Source organism: Uloborus diversus, chromosome 6, assembly GCF_026930045.1.
Source record: "Uloborus diversus isolate 005 chromosome 6, Udiv.v.3.1, whole genome shotgun sequence".
In the NCBI taxonomy this organism is placed as follows: domain Eukaryota; kingdom Metazoa; phylum Arthropoda; class Arachnida; order Araneae; family Uloboridae; genus Uloborus; species Uloborus diversus.
The window spans coordinates 62,632,258-62,646,970 of NC_072736.1; the positions used below are offsets into that span (position 1 = coordinate 62,632,258).

Here is a 14,713-nt window from a genome sequence, read left to right on the forward strand (position 1 = left end):
GCAAACTGCATAAATACGTGCAACATTTTCAGATTTTCAGTACACTGCCACAGTGGTGCTGCAAGAAACTTTCCTTGGGACAAAAGGGAAGGGGGGGGGGGAATCATATAAAATGTTTCAAAATTAAAGATCGGATAGTGCAATTTTGAATGCCCCACTTAGCAATTAATATTCGTATTTTCCGCATCGAATGCAGCCCGAAAAGAATCTTAGCTGTTTTCCGCGGCCCCATTTCTAGTCTTTTGATAGCTGAAAAGTACACTGCCACAGTGGTGCTGCAAGAAACTTTCCATGGGACAAAAGGGAAGGGGGGGGGGGGGAATCATATAAAATGTTTCAAAATTAAAGATCGGATAGTGCAATTTTGAATGCCCCACTTAGCAATTAATATTCATATTTTCCGCATCGAATGCCGCCCGAAAAGAATCTTAGCTGTTTTTCGCGGCCCCACTTCTAGTCTTTTGATAGCTGAAAAGTACCGGATGTTTTAGATTTCAGGTTGACTGATATCGCTAGCTATGTTTTAGTTATTTTATTTATTTAAATTTCAAAGACCCTGCCGCAGTTTGAAACAGATTAATGTAATACTTCTGCATATAGAATTGATTCATGCCTTCTCTACTTAAGTTTTTACTGAAAATGTTGGCGTAACTTTTAAAGTTCTCGCACGTGTTTTATTTTTTTTTTTTTTTTTTGTGATTAGGGCCGAAAAGTACCGGATGTGTTAGGTTTCAGATTTACTGATTTGGCTAGTTATGTTTTAACTATTTGGTTTTTCTTCTAAATTTCATTTAAGAACCCTCCACATTTTTTTACACATCCGGTTTTATTCCTTAAATCAGAAATAAATAATAAAGTAAAATCGGCGGCCCCTTTCTCCAAAAAAGTGGAGGGGTGTCCCACCTCCCCACATCCCCCCTTGCCGACGGCCCTGAACGGTACCTACTGGAGTTTAGGGTAAATCCACTGGAGTTAGGGTTAAAATTTCAAATATTAAACTATCACCAAACAGGCAGTTGCTTCATTCAAATGTAGAAGAGTAGAAGCAATTTTCACCCATCATACCTTCACGGGCGATTTTCTAGTTTATTATATTTAACATCCAAAATTTAATTTTTACTTTTTAGTTTATATTGCTACAAAAGTGCGTTTTTTAAGTTTTTTTAACTATTTTTTGCGTCTAAGATCAAGTTGCTAATGGAGTCGTTTCCAAAATTTTAAAAGTATTTTTTTCTGGAAGAGCATGCTTAAAAACATAGATTTTGCATTGAAACATTCAGCGCGCCAGTGGAATGCGCACCAAAGTTCATCACTTGTGACGTCATATTGACCACGCCTTATTTGAAAAATCGGACACTTGAAAAAAATAATTAAAAATTAAACGTTCTGAAAATCAAAGATTTTCCTCTCTCCACGTTATTATTATTATTATTATTATTATTATTATTTTGCTCATTCTATCAACTTCAGTGACTAAAAGTAGTACCTTTGACTGATATGGAACCAACCCCATTGAAGGGCTTGCTGCAAAAAGGAAGTAGCTCCAAATTTTAATTTTCATAAGGTCTGCATTAGCTTAAAACACCAAATCACATTTTAACCTTTAAAAATTTTTTTATTACTTTTCATGAATAACTGGATTGAGAAGCGCAGGGGAGTTATTGAAATATGACAAAGAGAAAGAAGAGGATTGGTGTTTTAAGCAAACCTTTTAAAAACATTGAAATTACCTCCCTTTTGCAGCAAGCAATTCAATTCTCTTTCACCACCAGCGGCTGAGCTAAAGATTTGCTGCCTAGGGTGTTTCCTCAATTTGCCGCACTTTTGTTTAGAAAAAGTTAATACTTTAAACGTTCAAAAGTATTTTTAATAAAACTGAAACTACGGAAGAAAACTTGTTTATTTATATATTTTTCTCACAGATGAAAAAAAAGAAGTTCATGACTTTACCGAAAATTTCAAAATTTAAACCAAAAATATCAATTTTTTACAATTTTTTTTTAGTGATGCAAATTTTTAGTAAATTAGGAAAGGTGGGGTAGGGTTTACCCCCGATTTTATTTTCAAAGTTGAAATCAGTTTCAGTCTTTCTTTGATCCTTAATGGTGTTAAAGGGTCGGCGGATACACAAGGAAATTTTCCGAAATTGAAGTGTTAAAAACGCAATTTTAGGCATAAGGAAAACAGAGGGGCATTCTTCCAAAGCATTTCCAAAATTGAAATCACGTTTAGGCTATACTTGGTGTTTGGTGATGCTAACAGAAATGGGAAAATTCGCGGGCTCTCTTTGGAAATTTTTTGATTCCGAAGTTTCAAAAACGTAACTGTAGGATATTTTTCGAGGTCCAAATCTCACCAAAAAGTGAAAAATCAGACGGTTCTTCCTTGGAAACGTTTTGAAAATGACGTCCTAAAAGCACTACTTTAGGCAGAAAGCGTAACTTGCTTAATGTGAAAATAAATTATTTTTTTTTTACATTAAATGTATGACATTGCCGCCCGCGGCGGACCGTCCCACCCTAGCTACGCAACTGTTTCCCGCACACATATGTATGATGCGCAATCCTACACGGATTTGTGTGCTCATATTTTAGTAACAATCCCATTCTAGTCCCTTAAGGTAAATGAAATGGTCTACTTGAACCAGAAATTTTTTATACTAATTTTTAGATTATTTACCTTAAAACACCAGGTCACATATTTCTGGTTTGGATAAATTTTCTCCAAAAAATAAGTGGAATTAAAGTGTAAACTGGCACTTTCATGGCAAAAGAATCTGATCTTTTGTTTGAGGGGAGGGGAGGCCCCATGGGATGAAATACGTTCCTAGACCCCTCAAGACGCTTGCCCCCCCCGCCAATTATTTTTCCTCGGCGCCTTTGTTTAGTGACCGATAACGACGCTGAAACCTACGCCCAGCGGTTCTCTTCCGAAAAATTTCGTGTTGCGGACGAAGAATTCGCGTTAAATTCATTACTCGTGAAAAACTCCCGTTATAGCCATTTCGCGTAAGTCGACACTGCATACATTTCCCCTTAAACAGGACTAGGGATTCTAAGTTACTTCACTGTTTAGTACAATTCGGCGCGACTGAAAACTATGCGTTTTCATTTAGGGACTCTAGGTTTGGCCATTTCGGCTCCGGTTGTTTTGGAGAAGATGTTTTGGCACCAGGTTTTTGCATTCTGAATTTTTAAACATACACAATGACTTTTACGAAAAAAAAAACACCTGTTAAGGAACATTTTAAGGATTATTTTAAATTTACATTCACTATTTGAAAATTGCAATCTAAGGACAATGCTCCTTTTTGTAAAATTATATTGGAAACAAAAATGGGCAGATTTTCTTGCATACCATTGAACAGTTTAAGCTACAGGAGTAAATTTTTAAATCTCTTTCTTAAGATATGTGAAAACTTAAATTTTATTTAGGTTGCAAGGAAACACCATAGCCACAGTTTTTACTACGGAGGCGTTTGTCTTTCCAGAGTTTTACGCTGCTTGACGTAGTTTGACGGAGTGTTACGCATGCGCGCCAAACGCGAGGTATATGCCCTGAACGAAAACAAACAGTGCGCTTGGAATAAGAAATATTCCGAAAGGTGATTTAATTTATTGTGAATGTCACTGGTGGTTTAAAACAACGATTGGAAAATAGGAGTCATCTGGGAATATGAAGCGGCGAAATGCCGATTGTGGAAAAATCAGAAGGCCAGTGAAAAGAACTAAAATAGCAGAGGGCATATATGGAAGGTAAGCGCTACTTTTCTAGGCTTAACCGTAAGCATGAGTAAAATAACAATTCATTTGGCACCTTTCTCCGTCTATATATTTTATATTCCATGCGTTATAATATCATTTAAGGAATGTTCTTAAATCTAAGATGTGTTTAGTTGTGTCAAATTCTGTTTTGATCTTCCCACTTTCAGTTACAATCGCGGCTCTTCTGTTACTAGGAAGCTGTCACTGAAAGTACGCGCGTCCTGGCGCGTGTTACTACAACACATGTTAGCTTGCGGATCTTGGCAAAATTTGCGCGCCGTTTAAGTATTATTAAAATGTTTGTGATCGTTTCGTACTGTCGTTTTAAATCATAATTAGCTTCACCTTATACATTAAGTATTTGCATTTGACAGCCCACTTGTCAAATTCGGTGATGTAGATTGGTGCAGTGATATAGCGGGAACTTTTTTATAGGGAAGATTCAATTCTAATGCTTATGCAAATATTTACATTTATGTATCTATTTCGTTTTTGTGTTTCATGGTGGTAGGTTTTGCCGCCTTTATTTCTTCTTTTCGCTAGTCACACCATTAGTATATATGCAGTTTGAAATAATACGCTACAGAACACTTGATTTTGCAGGAAAAAAAAATATTTTTAAAATGTTAATATTAATTAGTGTTTTGTTTACAGATTGCACACACGATTTTGTCTTTTTGTAACTTCACTGGGATTTTGGTATATTAGTATGGAAGAAGGGGGCACATGTCAGTCATTTTTCTTGTTAGATACAAAAAACTAACATTTTTCATTTTATTTTCCTAAATTTTTCGCTTAGTATGATATTACACCCAATCTCTACAAATGTGCATGCTCAAATATTAGATGACACAGCATTAAAAATAAATAAGAATATGAAAAAATTTTCCACTCGTGCTCCTACATGAGGCAAATTTGGACACCATTTTTCCACAATATTAATAATTCAAAATGGCAAAGACAAATGATTTGAATTGAACAAATTGGAAACTTGCCAAAACTACTTGCTTTAGGTGCATTCCATGGTATTTTTGACATTTATGTAGAGTCCGTAACATGACCTTTTTTGCCATAACTTTTTAATTTACTGTTTGATTAGCATCAGGCTTGGAGTAATCGCCGATTACGTAATCGTAATCTGAGTAATCGATTACGTTTTTGTGTAATCATAATCATAATCGTAATCTGTCGATGAGATATTGCCGTAATCATAATCGAAATCGTAATCAGGATTTTCATGTGTAATCGTAACTGTAATCTAAGTAAAATAATCCGTAATTTCAACCTTGTAATCGTGTAATCTTGACTTTCTAAAAGTGAAAAAAATTAAGCCGCCCTTTTACTAATATATGGAAAGATAACATAGTTCAATCATAACATAGAAAACGACTTCTTTCTTTAAACGACTATTCAGTGCTCGTCCCCACTCTTCCTTGTTTGAAAACGAGAGTCGTAAATCGAACCCTATCTATAGGTTTTTAGTACAATTAGTACCCCGTGGGCGCCTTTGCATTTCAGGGCTTCTTGGAAACGCCTTCCTAAATCCTTACAATTGGCCATTCATCAGTTTCCCTTTCATCTGTCAATGTTAGGCAATCAAGCGAAGCACATTGCCACCTCAAAATCGTATTTTAGCAGAAAAAGTACAATGATCAAAAGTACAACTAAGTTTCGCGCAATAAAAAGCTTTTGGTTTTTTTATACTTTTATGAGAAAGTAGTGAATGACTGAAAAAAGATTTTGTCAAAAGAAAACCGAATTCGCATTTGTGTTTCATGATTCTTTAAACACTCTTGCCTTTATACGTATTGCATTTGTTTTTTGCTACATGATATCTAATCTAAGCCCTGGTGTATAAGTTTTTTTTTTTTGCATGTTTTCAAAATAATTTCTCACATAGTTTCATCTTAAATGTATGTTTATATGATTGCAACTGATATTATCTCTAATTAATGAGTATGTATGAAAGTAAAAAGTTTGCGCTGATAGATTTTATATAATTTATTTACGTTTTATTGTATTAAGGAATTAACACAAAATTTGAAATTGATTATCTTTTTATGCCACATTTTTAAAGTGAGAAAAATTGCACCTCACTGCTGCATTAAAACTGTGATGTATAAATATTATTATAAAATACTCATTTATGCAAAAAAAAAAAAAAAAAGCTGTATGACTAAAAAGTAGAAATCATAGCAAAACATGTTATGCCCAATCTTACTTTTTATGAGTGTTAAGTTGAAACCTTTTAGCACTTGTAAAAGTACAATTTCTTTAGTAAGTGATTGATTCAAGAATGAAATCAAAGCATATGCAAATAGCTCACAAAATAATCATAAAATTGATCCTGTAAGAGTTGTAGGGGTCTAACACTCATATGTATCCTTTTGCTAAAAATACTACATAAGTATTTTTTAACTTCTGCGTCATCTGCTCCAGTTCAACGATTGTTTAGCATTGCTGGAATTTTTTCACTTCTCAATGAATGAAAAAAAAAAAGATTAATTACACTTAAATGCATTTAATTCCTTTTAAAAAAATTCAATTGTTTAGTTCCGTATCTTTTATTTACACTTTCTGCGTATTTTATTACATTGCAGTTTTTCTGCATAAAGACCCCAAACGAGGTTCTTTTTTTTAAATAGTTGCGTATTAAATTAACTGATAATATACTAAATAATTGAGAATACAATGCTGAAATATACCACTCAATTTTCAGAAATTATAAGCTCTGAAATGTTGAGTAGTTTTCGCAGTAAGTTATTGCCCTTAAGTCAGGGCTAAGGCAGAACTACTGCAGTGGCAAAACAATAATAAACAGCTGAGTCAAAAACAATATGCGTTGTGTATACATTTGAATAAGAGTGCCTATACCTGTATACAATGTACAGTCATTGTAGCGCTGCGTAATGTACACAATTTGAATTTTCTAGATGCTTTTTTTCTTTCATATATTGTTCTTTTCCTGCAACAGTGCAATAATTCAAAATAAATAATCTTTAAGTTAATACTACACGCAGGGCCCGACTAGCTAAAAGTGAGGCCCTAGGCACATTAATTTAGAGGCCCCCTGGAGACTATGCAGTGTTTGATTTACATTTTTAAAGCACTAATGCACTTTTGGAGGCCTCTTTGTCTAACCACACAACTACTGTCTGACCATTGATTACATGGAAAGGCAAATATCCGGTTTATAGGCGTAAATGGACGTATCTATTAGTTTATAGGGATGTTAGTTGGTTTGTTACAGATGTGCACTTTTGCCTCTCTATTATTTAGCCTTAGTTTTGTAAAAATGAAAATTTGCTCTCAGCAACATTTTTTAAATCTAAAGTGTATTCGACCTATATTCTCAATGATAAATTAATTGATTTATTTATTCACAACAAAGCTTTGAGCTTACCATTTTGCTTTTACGTCTCTGAACGAAATGAAAATACTTTATTTTCTTTTTGTAGTTCCCATGGTAACTATCTTTGTTTCCTCTTATTTTATTTTTGAGAATGCAATAAAAGAATAAGGCACTAGTGACATTATAAAACGCGTGCATCAAAAAATCCCATCGTTATTTTCCCTTCTCCCCTGCTAGATTCATTCAGATGGAATCGTCTTTACTTGGCAGATTGCCAAATTACATACAATCCATGGTCAAACAGTATGTATAAATCACTTATGTGCATTTATGAATCCCCTTTGGGCCCCCTCATAATTGTGACCAAGTAAATTCGTCCTGCAGAATGATTAAAAATTCCCCTTTAAAGAAGTTTTTTTCCAATTAATAAGTCATATTTTTTATTTTTTTAAAAATACATGTATTTTTTATATCGTTGCAATGCTATGCAAAAATGTGGGGCCCCTTAGGAACATGGGGCCCCAGGCCTAGGCCTAGTCAGCCTGTGCGATAATCAGGTCCTGACTACACGTAGTTGCAATTATCTCTTTAATATTAAATCAAAACTATAATTTTCAACTATCACGTTGTTGATGCAAATGAGTGATATGTATACACAATATTATAAGTCTGTAATCGTAATCAAAATCATAATCGGCATATTATAATCGTAATCGATTACATTTTCTACATATTCGGATAGTTGATGTAATCGTAATCACGGTTTGCCAGAGGATTATAATCGTAATCGTAATTGTAATCTCCCTTTTTTTGTGTCCGTAATCATAATCGTAATCGATTACATTCCCTCGTAATTGACTCCAAGCCTGATTAGCATATTATTTTATTTTGATCTTTTCCTACCAACACACCAGTTCAAATTAAAATAATTTGCAAATCAAACGGTAAATTAAAAAGTTATGGCAAAAAAAAAAAGGTAACGTTACAAACTCTACATAATGTCAAAAATACCGTGGAATGCCCCTTTAACGTTTTTGCCACTTTTAGAAATTACCGTTGTGCAGGATAGGAATTTTGAGATCACGTAACATGCCATAATAACACAAAAATAAACCCTTTAGGTAAAAATATAGAAATAGATATTTAAATTTAGGTAGAGAATTTTGTGTAGATGCTATTTGGAGTAGAATACTCAATATAGTTAAAAAGTTCATTTCTTATTACAAACTTCCATGCATACTCCAAAAAATATATAAATAATAGAAAGAAAATCAAATAAGTCAAAGATTTCAAAGTGATTTCATCTGTCGGTCAGGTCACTTTACTTGCTGCGTTATCAGTTGTTAAAACAGTTTTAACTTCCTGTTTCTGTCATAAAGCTGAATTTATTTCCACTTCAGTTCGTATTGCTTTTAAATGACTTTTTGTCCTAAAAGCATAATTATTTGAGTCATTCAGAAAATAAAAGCTCCTTTTTCAATTTTGGCCAAAATGTTAAGTTTTTCAAAGATTAGCCAGCAATGAAATTTTAGGTCATCAGCCGTGTAAAAAAGTAGCAAAATCAGCAATTTTTCAATCTTGCAACACTTTGAGCATTAAAGAGCACTATTGTAAATAAGTAATCCCTCTATACAAGATAAGTAACACAATGTGGTTAAAAGAAAAAAAACTTCCTTTTCTTACTTTGGCTGTATTTTTATGCATAAAATGAAAACAAAACTTTCATAGAAACTTCAGCTTAAAAGGAATACATTCAAAATAAAGAGAACTTTGCATTGAAAACGTTATTTTTTTTTGGGACCGAATGAAAACTTCAAGATAAAGGAATATTTCAGTTATCGAAAGTCGACTGTATTTAGTCGACTAGTGTTTAGTATTATGTTTTAAAAAAACCCATTTTAGTACAAGAGTTTTTTTAGAAGTTATATTACAAAACAACTAAATTTGAATACATAGTACAGTCGAGTCCCGATTTACGAGAGAGATGCGTTCCTAGACCCCCCCCCTCACGTAAGTCAAAATTTTGTGTTGTGAAATAGGGTATGTGTGAAAACTTTTAAAAAACATACCCAATTATTTCAAACACTTGTAAACACTACCTCAAACTGATTTAAACCATTCCATAATTATACATTTTACCGTTTCTTACATAAAGAATTGAACCTATTTTTCTTCTTAAGGAAATAGAAGGCTGTGTTATTCAACCTAATGTACTATTGCAATACACAAAATCAGTGATCAGTGGGTAAGAGAGGCGTAAAATAAAATAGTATGATATGTATAGCATGTAGTAATAATAAAATAATCTATACTCTGTACTAATATTATAAAGAAAGAGGGCGGATTTTTTGTATTTTTATATGTTCCAGGTAATCTCTGGAACCATTGCAGCTATTTGAAAAATTCTTTTACTATATGAAAGGTGCATTCTTACTGAGTGACATAGGCTATAGATTATGCATATATGTACTTATACTATTTTTTTATACCAATAGTTTGTCTTCGTTACCAGTTTTTGTTTCGTACTGATCTACTCTTATATACGTTAACACAAGTGCTGATTGACCCGTACGTGCAATGACAAAATAGTTAAAAGTTCCCTTTGAACTGAATGCTAAAGAATAGAAGCAAGTGAAAAGAAAAATCACGTTGCCGGCATTAGAACTACCAAAACCTTTATACAAGGGTAGTTCAAAAAGTTTTTAGACTTCACTATAAAAAATAAATTTATTAACAAAAATAACATAACTTTTTGATATGCAACCCTTTGGCTGCAATGCAGTTGTCAATTCAGGCAAACCAGTCTTTAAATGCTAATGACCTCTCATCTTTACCTAACTGGTTACTTCACTGCCAAACCTGCTTTCCCGCATTTTATTTTTAATTTTTGGAACAGAAAAAAGTCAGAGGGTGAAAAATCTGGTGAGTAAGAAGGGTGTAGTAGGATTTTGATACCTTCTGCTTTAAGATAATCCTTAGTTCTATGTGCAGGATGCGCCGAAGCCTTGTCATGGTGCAGGATCATTCTATGTGTTCTGCGTTTGGACATTTTTTGACGCCACTGTTCCAGAACTTCTGGCAAATACTTGGTCACATACCAGTCTGCTGTAACCGTTCTTCTATCTTCCAGCCCTATGGTAGCAATATGCTTTGAGTATAAAAATTTTTATGCCACCATTCACTTTCCGAAAGTTCTTGTGCGTTTGACCTTGGCCAGTGGCGGATCACCTAGAGAGCACCAGCTAATGGACTAGAGCTTTTTTTTTCTGGCTCAAACTGGTAAATCCACACTTTGTCGCCTGTAACTATATCCCAGACACCTCTGTCATTGCCATCGCTGATTTTTTTAAATTTTTTTTTTCATCATGTGGCACTATTCCACCCAAACATTTTTTTGTGCGTCACCAGTGTGTGAGGGATCTATCTTGAGCAACGCTTTTACTGCAAAATGTGATCGTGCAGTACAGCATTGACACTCCCGGAACTGATCTTTAAAATGCTAAATATATCCTGATGTGGTCTTTTTCTAGGGATCGGTATTTTTCAACATCTTCATGCGTTGTCACAGTGCTTGAACCTCCGCTTCTGGGGTCTGATTCTAAGGATCTTTTCCCATGCTTAAACTTGTTAAATCGATTGAATACCGTGTCAGGTGAGGGAGAAATATCCAAAAGGTGGAAGAAAGCTTTTGGAAACACTCCGCAAACAGTCAAACCTATCGAAAAATCATAAAAAATTATGGCGTGCCAAACTTCTCTGCTCAACTTCATTGTCGGAATGCGGGAGCAGTGTGTTCAAAAGGGGAACGACCCCACATAGAAATTTTTCGACTGATGTCAGATGGTGCTGCCATCAACCACAAAGTATTGAAGGTTCACACTACTGATGGGCGTTGAAACTTAATTTTTTACTCGTATTTTTCTATGTGAGTCTAAAAACTTTTTGAACCACCTACGTATCAGGGTTCGTTGATTGAAATCGGCTTGATTTAAATCGTGATTAAAATCATAATTTAAATCAAATGATTTTTTAAAAAAAAACCTTGATTTAAATCAATTGATTTGAATTAAGTGCTTTTTTTTAACGAAATCATTAATTAAAAGCAGTTGATTTTACTTTTATAGATTAATTTTGCATTTTTAGAATATATTGCTCTAAATATAACTACACTGCATTATACTATCTTTACTTGAACAGACAAAACTACATAGATCCCTCTCTCTGTGTGCGTAACAGATTTTAACTCTATTGCTTTTACTCCAAAATTACAGTTTAGAACTAAAATAAAAATTTGGAGTTTTTTTATACACCATGACGAATATAGTTCAGAAAAGTAATTGTTCAACGCATTATTTTACACTAAAAACGTACATGATAATGGAACCCTTATTTTTAAGCAAAGCATAAAACAAAATCAAATCTTATCCAAGCATTATAACATAAAATATTATTGAATAGTTAGAGAACTTATCTTAATTTTAAAAGTAAGTTGAATGGATTCATCTATTGTATGAAATATATTATGTTTATAACAGGGTTGGGTTTTGGACTGTCCAAAACTGGTTTAGGACAGGACAGGTGGTTTTTACCGTCCAAAACTGTCTAAAACTGTCCAAAAGTGTCCTAAACTGTCTTAAACTGTCCAAAACTATGCTAAAGCTAAAGCGATGTAATCTAATCAATTCCTATTTACTGCAATATTCTTAATGCATAAACATAGATATTAATGAGGTTTAATTAATGAGTATTGGATAATATTTTTCTGCAAAATGTTCATTTAAAAAGTATTTTAGTAAAAAAATCCAATAACTATTACATAAAAACTTCCTTTAGTAACAGTTGATAGAGTTATGAAAGGAAATTCACAACACTACCAAGACAACTAATTTCAGTTCCATTTATAACTCAAAGGAATGTTATTAAATGTGCAATATTTAGGTGCAAAAAAAAAATAATTAAATGGTTTTTGCAAATAAGTTTTATATGATGTTTTAACAAAAGTTGTTCTTTAAATCATAGATTAAAGAACAAGATATTGATGATTAAATACTTATGTTATAAAACTTGTGCTATTCTTTTTTAGTTCATATTTTAAATATAGTACATTCTGTAACTAAAAAATTGTAACTTATTGCATTTAAATCAATTATTGCACTATATTTTGAACATTTTCTTTTGCACACATGCATAAATGTCGAAAAATTTGGTTTATGGAAAGAAAAAAACTCTTGCATACAAATGAGGAATTTTTAATGAAGAATTCAATTTTTACGTAACTAGATTAAAATCAGCTGCATAAATAAGCTGCATATATATTTATATTATATTTATACTTAAATATTCGCATAAAATAAATATATTAAATAATCAAAAAAATAAATAAATAAATACTTTTGACACATTTTGTTCTGTTTTTATATTTTCTTACAAAATATAGTTTCTCAAAAAGTAGTTTTGGACACTTTTGGACACAAGGGTTTTGAACAGTATGGTAACCCTGTTCCTAACCTTGCCAACCCTGCTTTCATTTGCACACACGCATAAACATAGGGAAATTAGGTTACTAATATCAAAATAATAATAATAATAACTAAATAAACTCATGCATACAAATTGATTTTAATCAAGAATTCAACTTCTATGTAACTAGATATAAATCAGCTGCATAAAAAAAGTTGAATGTTCTCATTGAATTAATGTTCAATATAAAACATTACTTTGATAATTTTTATTCTGTTTTGATGTTTTCTCACAGAATACAATTTATCTAAAAATATAGTTTTAGACACTTTCGGACAGTTTTGGACAGGACGGTAAAAACCAGGGTTTTTACCATGGTTTTTACCGTAGTGTCCAAAACCTTGCCAACCCTGGTTTATAAATGTAAAGTAATTAATATCTACAAATTTTTGAACATTTCAAAAAAATAAAAAAAATCTGATTTAAATTTAAAAAATGCGACTTTTTTGATTTAAAAAAAATTAAAAAAAATCACGAACCCTGCTTTATACAATGCATTGAGCCCTATTTTCACATGGATTCTTGTCATGAGCAGACTTATTCTTTTTAATGCTTGGATCTCATATGATGCTAGCTTGAATTCCTTCTGAAAGCACAAAATCTTTGTAAAGCAGTAAATGCTTTTTACCATCCATCTGATAGCAACCAGATGAACTAAACATACTACTACAAAGAACTTGATCAGCATCACCAAGAGCAATCAGGAGAGTTCCAAAAATTCTAAATAATCATGGCAAATTTCGATATTTGTAATATGAATCACAGTAATGCAGTCTTTTCTGTATCGCTTCGGCAGAGTTACAAGTTTGGTGCCTGTCAATACATTTTGGTGCCCTCTTTCTCTATCACGAAAATTGTAAAACATTTATCATAAGCATTATTGTAACTCCTACGTCGCTTCTATGGTTATGGGACTTCTCTCGCAATTGCAACATTTGCGATATTTTAAATCCGCCACTGCACGTCAAAACATATTGGAGTGAGGGTTTTAAAAGGGTTTTTCTGCTCTATGTTTATGATTATTTTGAACTCTATTTTTTACTTTTTTTTTTATTTCCGAGAACACTTGCGTGCCCCCCCCCCACCCACTCCCTCTAATTCTGAAATTACACTCTAGTTGTACTTCCGAGTTGTTTAAAACTAACACCATTCTTAAAATTGGAGATTTTTTTAAAAGCTTTGTTTATTGTTTAGGAAGAATTTAGAGCATTAATAGAAGAAATTGATTAAAGACGTTTTTAATGGTGAGTAATTCAGAAATCAAAGAGACTTTTGAATTTTTCCTTCGGAAGTGCTGAAGTTGGTGGTAGCGGTTCTGTATTGAAAAATATGGCTGAAGTTAGGGCCACGCGAAGTTTAATGTTGCGGAGTTAATCCAAAATCAGAGGGTGAGTGACTCCACCCCTTACCTGATCGTTTCAAGCATTTCTTAAATACTTAGCAATTATTTATTTTGCTCAAGAAGTGTCATTTTGCGTTGTATTTAACATAATTTTTTCACCAATAATTTGTAATGTGCCATCTTTTTTTCCATCATTGATAGCGATTGATTTTTTTTCTATTGTTAGTAACTATTTTTATGCATTTTTATAAAATCAATAAATAAAAGTTATTTTTGTTTTCATCATGTTTTTAATAAAATGTTATAGAAAAGTTTCAAGGATTTTCTGCTATGCAATTTTTTAAATTTCAGAAAATTATTGTTAAATTGCAAAAGTGAATTTGAACTTGTTTATAGCACTTCATAAAGGATTAAACAATGAATTTGTTCGATATTATGTGTGCAAACATCAGATCAAGTAGTATATGTATTAAGTTATAGAAAACTTGGTATAAATATCGAGTTTCTATTGTAGCTGTGTTTTAAGAATCTCGCTCTTTTTATGGCTAACTTTTTTCAGAAAAAAAGTTATTTCACTGTTATAGGTAGAATCCATGTCAATTCAACAAGGGACATAACTTGATGGTCTCTGATTTTTTTGAGTTTAGCATATGTAAAAATTCATAAAAAATTAAGGACATACGTTTTTTGTTTGTTTGTTTTGCTCAAAAAAGTTCCTGGGCCGATACAGGCCGC

The 14,713-nt window shown here is 32.7% G+C and overlaps 1 protein-coding gene across 1 annotated transcript in view; it reads left to right on the forward strand.

Moving 5' to 3' along the window:
- Positions 1-3,557: 3,557 nt before the first annotated feature.
- LOC129223972 (macoilin-like) overlaps positions 3,558-14,713 on the forward strand; it is a 125,927-nt gene continuing 114,771 nt past the window's right edge. Inside the window, exon 1 of the mRNA XM_054858359.1 lies at positions 3,558-3,755. Within this exon, the coding sequence (XP_054714334.1) occupies positions 3,676-3,755 (80 nt within the window). The 5' untranslated portion in view covers positions 3,558-3,675. The remainder of the gene's footprint in view (positions 3,756-14,713) is intronic.